Source organism: Panulirus ornatus, chromosome 5, assembly GCF_036320965.1.
Source record: "Panulirus ornatus isolate Po-2019 chromosome 5, ASM3632096v1, whole genome shotgun sequence".
Classification (NCBI taxonomy): domain Eukaryota; kingdom Metazoa; phylum Arthropoda; class Malacostraca; order Decapoda; family Palinuridae; genus Panulirus; species Panulirus ornatus.
In genome coordinates, this window is record NC_092228.1 from 2,751,773 (window position 1) to 2,763,261 (window position 11,489).

The 11,489-nt window shown below is 45.2% G+C and overlaps 1 protein-coding gene across 1 annotated transcript in view; it reads right to left on the minus strand.

The window, feature by feature from the left end:
* Positions 1–2,613: 2,613 nt before the first annotated feature.
* The window catches only part of LOC139747215 (carcinine transporter-like), a 17,754-nt gene continuing 8,878 nt past the window's right edge, over positions 2,614–11,489 (minus strand). The window contains 5 exon segments of the mRNA XM_071659251.1: positions 2,614–5,101; positions 6,599–6,777; positions 9,347–9,528; positions 10,296–10,410; positions 10,412–10,511. Coding sequence (XP_071515352.1) covers positions 4,861–5,101; positions 6,599–6,777; positions 9,347–9,528; positions 10,296–10,410; positions 10,412–10,511 — 817 coding nt within the window. The 3' untranslated portion in view covers positions 2,614–4,860.

The window sequence follows — 11,489 nt, forward strand, 5'->3', positions numbered from 1 at the left end:
TCCGTCGGATCCCCCCCCCCCCCCCCCCCCCACCTCCACACTCCCCCTCCCTCCGTCCGGGATTATATGTAGACCAAAATGGATCACTCATAGGAGGGCCTGGAGAGAGGGAGGGAGGGTGATGATGAAGGGCCTTGAATTCATTTTTCATCGTGAACGGATGTGAAGATCTATCGAGCTACAGTGGGTTCCTGATAGAGAGAGAGAGAGAGAGAGAGAGAGAGAGAGAGAGAGAGAGAGAGAGAGAGAGAGAGAGAGACTTTTGAGGAGCCTGAAACCATTTAGGTCACCCTAAAGCGTGGGTATAAAGGGATTTGTGGGTAACATAATTAATATCTTGTTCAGCCTTTGTCGTGGTGGATCTCTTGCGGGGTGAGAGAGAGAGAGAGAGAGAGAGAGAGAGAGAGAGAGAGAGAGAGAGAGAGAGAGAGAGAGAGAGAGAGAGAGAGAGAGAGGGGGGGTGCTTTAATACGTCATCACATAACTACAGTAATGATCACTCAGACATGGCAGTTCCTTCACATGATTATCCTTATCTTTCTCATCATCACGTATGATAACATGCTATCGTGGATGTAAACATCTTCCCCTCATCCTTGTTATCATCATGTATAATAAAATGTTATCGTGGATGTAAACATCCTCCCCTTATCTTTCTAATCTTTTTCTATGATAATCATTAAGCTGGAGTGGTAGTAAACACCCTCCCCTTATCTTTCTTATCTTTTCGTCATGATAAATAGGCTGCCGTAGATGGAAACATCCCCTCGTTATCTCTGCTATCTCCGTGTATAACAACATCTATTCCTAATACTTATCAAGAATAACCACAGAAGTAAACCAGTCTATATTCTCTGATTAATTTCTATAATTCCCTGACCTCCGTCTATACTCGATTCTATACAGGTGATCCTTACCTGCATGTCGCGTGGAGGAGTCCCTCGCTGGCAGCGCCCCAGGGTTGTGAGGAGGGAGGTACAGGAGACGAACAGGTAACATGGCATGAAGATCCAGGACTCTCCCCCCGTCACACACACACGACCCAACACTGAGCCACACTGAAACAACAGATCAACACTGATCACTCTACACATGACACCTACACATGACACCTACACATGACACACACACATGACACACACACATGACACCTACACATGACACACACACATGACACACACACATGACACACACACATGACACCTACACATGACACACACACATGACACACACACATGACACACACACATGACACACACACACATGACGTTTAGATAACACTGAAGTTTTCTTTTATCATGCTATGTATATACAGAAGGAGGTCATGATGATGACACACGCACACACACACACACACACACACACAGTAACTACCTAACTATCTACCTACGAGTACCTACGGTGAGACTCTGACAGACAGACAGAGAGACAGACAGGATCTTGGAACTTTTTCATGGACTATAAAGCAATTTCGTCAGAAATACAACAGACCGAATTTGGTTCTCTTGTGAACTAGAAATGATCATGTTCATGCTATGAACCTGACACACGACGGTGCGACCCTTTGAGCACGACGGTACGACCCTCCCGTATGATGACATGGCTTTCAACCTGACCTTACTTAAAGAGGTCAGGTCAAAGGTCACCTAGGTCATTATAAACCAAAGGTCGTTTCGCCGTGCTCAATCGTCGTCATTCAGTCTATCTCATGTAACTCAAAAGGAATGAAAACCTGATCAGCAACGATAGTTACAGGCAGTAATACTGAGTTACAGGCTGTAATGATGAGTTACAGGCCATAACGTACAGTAACAAGCAGTAACGCATACGAATACGCATCAACGCAGTTACAGGCATTACTGAAGAGTTAGAGGAAGTGATGTGGGAGTTACAGACGATGATTCTGAGTTACAAGCATCACTGGAGACTTACAATGTATTTACAGGGATCAAATTATTACAGAAATAATGTTACAGGCATCATCAAAGTGCAGGCGGCAACCTAATTACAGGCAATAAACAGAGAGTTACAGACTGTAACATAATTACAGAGCGAGTACCTGAATGTTGCCACGCACCTGGTTAATACTGTTAGACTTTCAGGATAGATGTGAATCGTCGAGGACAGATGTATGGATAGATGGAAGAACAGATGATGGATAGACCATTGAATGGAGAGAGGAAATCAATAATATCACAACATATAAACACTATATACCTATCCTCATCCTTGTGGACTGTTACACCTTGTTAGAATATATCTATCAATGTCCACAGTCCACAGGGAACATATTTACTTAATATATGGACCCTTCTCTTCCATGATCCCCATTTATGGGGGCTCCGGCAGCGCCCAGGAAGCCGACCATGTCCACCGGGAAGGGCCCGTAGATGGTGATGTGTGTCTGTTTGTGTAGGCTGAGTCTCGGATAATTTAGGAGGAAGTGTCTTGTGTCTTCATCATGGAAATTACATCTTGGGTATGAGGTGGCTTATTTACAAACACAATCATGTGATGGTCAGTAAGATTCGAGTAATATCAATAATGTTATATCTATATTACAGCCAAGAAACTGGGGAGAATAAGGGTACCATATTGAACCACAAGTTGAAGATACACTAATAAAAAATTTATTGCTAAATCTTACATCCTTGATAATAACCCTAATTATCCTAATTATCAAACAAAGTTCTCAGCATGAATTATATCATTCAAGCTGTAATTATATATACAAAATGTAAACAAATACAACAAGCTGTTTAGATATATAATGCAGCACAGGGTTGCGCTACTCACAGTAGCTGGAGAATGATGAACTCCTTTGGAGTGAGTTCCTCAATGAGACAACACTGCCAGTGAAACAGTGTCGCCAAGAGGGAAGTCCGGCAACACACACACACAACACACACACACACACACACACGAATGAGACAAATGTAAATTCATTCCTTACAATATCACTCATTACATGTACGATATTCAGAAATTTTACACACAACTTTGCATGTCAAAATACAGACTTGATCAACGTTGGTTTTCCTTCCTCTACATTACGGTCGACACAACAGATGACCTCCACCTGGACAGTGTGGTCATCTCCCCTGCACGTGTTCTGCAGGGGGCGATGACCCAGGTATGTACAGGGTTGTGCTCAGTCTACAGGCATGTGTTGAACTTACTGGTGTATGTGTTGAACTTAGAGAGATGTGTTGAACTTAGAGGGATGTGTTGAACTTAGAGGGATGTGTTGAACTTAGAGGGATGTATTGAACTTATAGGGATGTGTTGAACTTTGAGGGATGTGTTGAACTCACAGGGATGTGTTGAACTTAGAGGGATGTGTTGAACTTAGAGGGATGTGTTGAACTCACAGTTCATGTGTTGCAGTTCTTCTAACTTTGGGAATCTATATTTCTCAATCCAACCTTTCAGTATCATGAAGTGTTCACATGCACAAAGACTGTGTTGGTGATACAGTGAAAATACCTGTTAAGAAATCCACCTTTCTCCAATTGTTGTGTGACCTTCTTATAACAGTTAATCCCTAAATCTAAACCACTATATTAACATGTTAATGATATGCTTTGGGCTTTGCTAAAATACCCAATTAATCTTGGGTCTCGATGCTGTGGAGATCATATTTTATCATATACACAAATCCTTCACATCTACCACGATCCTGGTCCTTGTTTACACTCAACATCACCTCTCTGTGATTGGCTCCCTGGCCAGCCAGTAACCAATCACGTTCGTCGACTGTGGTCCCTATTCATACACGTGTTCAGAACTTTCTGAATTCAGACAAGACACTATGTTTCCCGTGCCACTCGCGTTCATATGTGTCATTTTGTTTTCGTCACATTACAGCCAGAACACATCGCGTGTATAATCAGCATCATCTGCTGTTGTCCTTTTGGTGAGGATGTTGACCATGGTCGTCTGCAGGGTAGGACCTACACCGTCGGCTGGGTAGATCCTTAACAACCATCAGGAGGCCAGGCAGGACCACAACCCGTGACTCAGCCTCCCTATGCATCGCTGACACACACAACCTGACGTGTGTCCACTGCTGGTCCCTCCACAGCGTCCCTCATGCCTCCATAACACCTCACATAAAATGAGGTGAACCAACACTTTTCATCGGTCGTCAGAGGTCGACATAACCACCTACAACTCACAAGTCTAATGAACCACGTGACAACATCCACATATCACTGCTCCATCACTAACCAACCACAACCTCACCACACCGAGTTCAGGTTAGATCTAAACCAAATATTCAACCACAGTTTTCACCTAATCCAATTGTAGATACGCTTATTTGAGCCAGAACATCTTCTGCATTAACCAAACTAGTCCCTCCAACACTAAACTAGATTAACCTATACTCAGACAACGATACTTCAAATCATCATTGCCAGCAATACAGACTCACAACAGCTCAGCTCTAAGTACCTAGTTTAACTGATGACGTGTAAATCAATGACACTACTACCATCACTACAGTCGTGATCACTACGTCTAAGATCGCTACGTCACACTCGCCACGGCTCCACTTAAGGGGGGTCAACTTTAGGTCGAGCGTGACGCGGATTTAAGGGAACTCAAAATAAACCTCAGTTCAACCTGCAACAACTAACACTTCAGCTACACCTCGAACCTCGGCCTCACAGGAGGTTGACCTCAGGGCCTCCTCGGAGTCGTGGTACACCTATACGACCCCAGGTGAGACACGAGAACTGCAGGCGAAAGACAGAAGGACAGGAGGAAGTACACAAGAGCCGAGGAGGACCCGCTGCGACAGTGGAGATCCATCCTGGGGTGCCAGTGTGACCCCTCTCCTCTCCAGCGGCCGCTCCACTACACCCAGAAGGTTAGCTTCATGGCCCCTGAGGCGTCGGTGATGATGGGCGTGTCCATAATGCTGGACTGGCGCATCAGTGGGTGACCGCGGGAGGCAGAGGAACCCATCCGTCGGAGAGGCGTGGCCTCATCCGGGCCCACAGCCTCCGACACACGACGTCGACCCAGGCTCTCCACACTCACTATCTCCTCCTCCTCCTCCTCCTCCTCATGACCCAGTTCGGCGTCCTTATCCTTCCTGCAGGAGAGGAACCAGGGAGACAATGAGGAGGAGGAGGAGGAGGAGGAGGAGGGGCAGAGGAAAAGATAAAGCTGGTTATGCTTATAAACAGATGATAAAGAGGGAAAAGTGTAAATATTGAGGATAATGATTAGTAAGACAAGAAGGTTCATAAAAAAAAGATAACTGGAATAAAGAAACGTATGTAAAACAGTCACACATAACACAAGACAAACATGATCAGACATCTACGGTTGGGCAGGTGAACATGGTGGGCGAGAGAAGAGGAACTGAAGGGCAGACAGTTTAGTGAAACCGTCTCTCCAAGACGCCACTACCGCCCCTGGCGGACAGTGGAAAAACCATTATACATAAACAGAGGTGTTACTAGCTACGCTAGGGGTTGCCAGGTAGCTCCATCATATATATATATCATAGGCTCTGAAACACTTACAAGGGCAACGGGTCGTTATAACAAGACGATGTCGACCTTAATGACTCCAGTAGACAGGCCTAAGGGCCGACACAACCAACAAACAAACTCACAAACACTCCTCATGAATTTAGGAAAAAGATTTCTGTCAAATTTTCATCTGATACCAGGTCAACCTCATCCTGTTTTCTAAGAGGGGTGGTTCAAGCGGATACTTCACTAAATCTTTCACTGTGGATCGTGTCTAAGTTACAGCATTTCCAGACTCCAGGCAATAACGCTCAGCAACTTACGCTGTTGTTCTCAACCTGCTAACACTGACCCAGACACCAGTGGCTCGAAATGATGTAAACATAGGCGAAAAATAACTACTAATGTCTGCTTTGGTGGGTATATACAAAGCTTTCAGTAAGGGGATGGGGGAAGTGTAAACAAAGAAATAGGAAAACTAAAAGACTAATTACTGATGAATATTGGAAGGAAAATATAAATACTGTCGGGTTATGGGCTGGGACAGAATAATACATGACGTTAGCAATGCTGGAAACTACGAAGAAAAGCTAACATTTGTGAGACACTTAAGAGAGGAGGAGGGTATATAGAGGGACAGACGTAATGAAAACACACGTAATAGAGTAACTAAATAACAGACACGTGGCAGGAAATACTGAGAAATAGAATGTAGGAGAAGGAGGGAGAGAGAGGCGACAGATGACAGATGGAAAAGAAGTAAGAGAAAGTTGAGGGGATGGGAAGGGAAGGGAGGGGAGAGAGGTGAGCTAGCAGGAGAGGTTGACCTCAGAGTACTGTAGTGAACATGACACATACGAGGTATGAGCGGCTGTCAGATGGAACCAATCACTGCCACCTGTGTCTCGTGTCTCCAACGTTTTTTTTACAACGTTCTTAAACCTGGGGAACGTTGCACAGAAACGTTCTTGCATCTGGAAACGTTGTACAGAAACGTTCTTACACCTGGGGAACGTTGTATAGAAACGTTTGAGAGACAGACACCAGGTCAGAGTCACCACCACACCCACCCCATGTTCGCCCCAGTGGAGGAGGAGATGCGGGTTACTTACGTGACGGGGACGCAGGCGAGGCAGTCGTTCCACGTGAAGTCCTTGCCGAAGGCCTCGCCCTCGGCCATGGTGTTGGGCAGCTTCTGTTGCAGCGTCTCCGGCAGCCTGAAGGTGAGGACACCGCCCACGGCCGACACCACGCCCATGATCAGGAGAGGCAGCACCAACATCTCGGTCCCCTGCAGGTCACACACACACACCACACAGGTCACCAGGTCTCCAGGTCTTCCCTCTCTCTCTCTCTCTCTCTCTCTCTCTCTCTCTCTCTCTCTCTCTCTCTCTCTCTCTCTCTCTCTCTCCACCAAAACACGTCCAAACTGGATGGTTCTTGAGGGCGGGTTTAATATAATCCAGAGTAACGTCAATTTGATGGTTCTCGCCTTAATTTCCCAAGTGTTCGATAAACTAAAAATTGGCGGGAGAAGAAAGTGACGTGCAGGAGTACCGTCCGCCGGCGACACCTTCCATAATGACCCTTGTGCACGACGATATACGACCCTTGTGCACGACGGTATGCGACCCTTGTGCACGACGATATGCGACCCTTGTGCACGACGATGTACGACCCTTGTGCACGACGATGTACGACCCTTGTGCACGACGGTATGCGACCCTTCAATACGACGCGACCCTTGAGCACGAATGGTGCACGACTCTTCAACACGACGGTGCACGACTCTTCAACACGACGGTGCACGACCCTTCAACACAACGCGACGGCACGACCCTTGAGCACGACGGCAGTGATAAAGACATGCGCGACCAACATTTAAGGACGTGCATGTTATCAAATTCAATTGAACATTTGCCATATACTTTCATCTCCTTGCCTAGCCAGCTGCCTGGCTGACTGGCTGGAATACACACGACAACGAAGTGTTGTCGTCTTGTACTGTCTCCCAGTGAGGGAGATCCTGCACAATACTTCAAAGGCAGGCAATGTGCGTGAGCTGTTCCTTGAAGCATACACATTCTTTGAACCAGGAACTTTGGCAGACTCCAGCACAAACACACAAACACACACACACACACACACACACACACACACACAAACACACACACACACACACACACACACACACATACACACAAACACACACACACACACACACACACACACAAACACACACACACACACACACACACACACACACACACACACACACACACACATACACACAAACACACACACACACACACACACACACACACACACACACACACACACACACACAAACACACACACACACACACACACACACACACACACACACACACACACACACACACAACACACACACACACACACACACACACACACACACACACACATACACACACACACACACACACACACACACACACACACACACACACACATACACACACACACACACACACACACACACACACACACACACACACACACACACACACACACACACACACACACACACACAAACACACACACACACACACACACACACACACACACACACACACACACACATACACACACACACACACACAAACACACACACACACACACACACACATACACACACACACATACAGACACACACACACACATACACACACACACACACACACACACACACACACACAAACACACACACACACACACACACACACACACACATACACACACTAATGTATAAAAGTATTCCGGACAAAAACGAAAAAAAAATCGTTGAAATGAATTAAAGACAAACTCTCCAGTTGTATAATTGGCTGGGTAGTTCTGTAGTTTACCACGTGGTTAACCCGAGCTGAGCGAGCTGAGCGAGTGGGAAGTTATGAGAGTCTGAAGTTTACGATACCGTGACACATTTAGAAGAGTTCAAAACGAGTTTACTTGCCTAAGCTGAGCGAGTTTTGGTGAGTAAACCTTTATAGTTTACTTATACGGTGAAAAGTAGAGTTCTGAAAACTTGGTTTAACCCGAGATGCGCTTAACGAACGGGGAGGGAGGAGGAGGAGGGGGGGAGGGGGTAGGACCGCGTGGGGGGAGGGGAGGGGAGGAGGAGGAGGAGGAGGAGGAGGAGGAGGAGGAGGAGGAGGAGGAGGAGGAGGAGGAAGGGGGAAGGGGGAAGAGGTGTATGAATGTCTTAAAGTCCTCTTCCCTCTCACAATACAAGCCTGACTTCTTCTTCCTGGGAAAAATGCAAGAATGTCTGTCCAGGATATTTCTTCCCAGTTAGTCAAGCAAAATAAGAAGGGAAAAAAAATATGAGGAAAAGAAAATGAGAGTCACTCTGTATTTTCTCTTGTGATTCTTTGAGTCAATAGAGGACGGACGCTGGTGTGTTACTGGGTAGTTAGACGGCCTGCCACCAGGGGGTAATGACCTTCCTGAGTACGACTGTACACGACCCTCGAGCACGACGGTATACGACCCTCGAGCACGACGGTATACGACCCTCGAGCACGACGGTATACGACCTTTAGGTATGACGTCATGACATCACGTGGTTGGAATATAATTACTCTTGAAGACATACTCAAGTAAAAGTACAAAGTCATTAAAAAATATGTGATCTAAGTATAAGTATATCTCAAATATCATTACTTAAAAAAAATGATCCCAGTTTCATTACTTATCACCATAATATTAATCATGATTAACTCATGATCAAAACCAGCAAGCGAACTGACTTAATGGGGGGTTAGTCATCGTTATCACCTAATGACTTCATCAACTCTCACCGGGTCATCAACTTAACTCACCAGGTAATTGATGAAGGGTATGATGACCAAACCCAGGCCGCCCACGTACGAGGAGAAGCCGATACCCACGCCCCTCACCTCGGTCGGGTATTGCTCCGCAGCGAAGGGGTAGATAATGAGAAACGCTGCTGACTCTGCAAACTTGGCCACCAGGTACAGGATCAGGGTGGCCATCGAGGCTCCTGGAGGAGGAGGGAGATGAGGAAGATGCAGGAGAGAGGTGAGGAAGATGGTGGAGGGAGGTGAGGAAGATGGTGGAGGGAGGTGAGGAAGATGGTGGAGGGAGGTGAGGGAGATGGTGGAGGGAGGTGAGGAAGATGGAGGAGGGAGGTGAGGAAGACTGGGATGAGCGCTGATATATTTGGGAAAAGGAGATAAGATGGTTGTGGGGGGGGGGGGGGTAACTGTGCACAATACAACCAGATAGGGTTATTGTGTTTAAGTAGAAGTGGTATTGTGGGTTGTTAGAGGTGTTGTATGTAAGCACAGGGGTACTACAGGTTGTTAAAGGGGTTGTATTAAACTCCATGCCAACTGTGGGTTGTCAGCTGTGTTGTTAGATAAATACAGGAGCTCCACGTATAATATCTTCTATATACGACTAATATGTAGATCAGCCTTAGTGCTCTGATGCTACAGTTGATAATAACTGTCTTAAATGTTCATAGTTTAATATATCTAGTCTTACGTGTATGGCAGTTCAAAACTCTGGGTCTAGTTACATCAGCGGATTGAACAACATTGTGACGATTTGTATGTTAGATAGAAAGAATAATTAGTTTATGAGTACTCATAAAATCTATGGAATTAACTCCTAAATTCACAAAATCTTCATGAGAATGTATGAGGCACAAAACCTTATAATCTTTAATGTATCAGAAATGAAGTAAACTAGTGCGAGAAGCGAGGGAGCCGAGCAACATGGCGGCCAACCCGCGTAGTACCTTACCTTCGGGCATGAGGACTGTGCAGATGGAGAACACCCCGCCGATGATCATGCCCACGCCCAGGATCCAGCGACGACCCCAGCGATCCATCACGATCCAACACAGGAGGTAGGAAGGGCACCTCCACGGCGCACGACAGGAAGAACGACAGATATTCGTTGTCGCCCATCACCGGACCGTAATAGCTCAGTCCCACGTACACCGTCTCGTTGGCGAACCTTTACAGAAAACGGAGCAAATTAGGACTGGTTAGAGAAAACGGAGCAAATCAGGACTGATTACAAAAAACGGAGTAAATCAGGACTGGGAAGAGTGACATTTATATTTCACGGCGAACGTATTCACTTAACAATCTAAGTCTCACTTGGAGTTAATATCTAGTTATATATACACAGTTAATATTCTAAATTCCATGTGAAGCTTATATTTCAGTTCCACTTTACTAAAACATTCAACACTTCATATCCCACTTTACTGAAACACTCAAAATTCAAATACCTCGTGACACAAATGTTAGCCAATCAGAAGACCCATGTTAAGTTAATATATTAAATCCCATTTGTAATTAACATTCTAGGTCTTACAAACACACTTTACCTGAAGAACCTTTCAAGGGAAACTCGGTTAATCAGGTTCTGTACAATGAACACTAACATTTTTAACCAAAATAACGTTTTCTATGGTTGTCTTTATAAAAGAAAACAAAGTAAATCAGGCTTTGTATGGGTAACTTTACAAATTTCCAATTTTCCTTTAAAAAAGGGGTTCTATTGGTGCCACTTACAATTTGCATTTTCTCTTCTTTAATAAGGCCATTTGTAATAGAAAAATGAATGTACATCAACGTATAATGAACACAATTAATCTGATCATTGTAAATATAAATATGAAGGTCGAAGTAAGATTCGTGGGGGATATGGAATCGGTTATTTCAGTTGTTACAACCCACATCAAAGAACATCTGACACTCGTTGTTATGATATATTATCGTGCATGGTAGCACGATGGGTGATTAGGTAAGAGGAGGGGCACTGAAGAAGGGGACAATGAAGAGAAGGTACATTTAAAGAGCATAAATAAGAAAAGGGACACTGAAGGGCAGGGACAACGAGGCTAAAGGACAGCCACTAAGGTAAGAACAAGGACACTGGGTTAAGAACAAGGACACTTGGGTAAGAACAAGGACACTGGGGTAC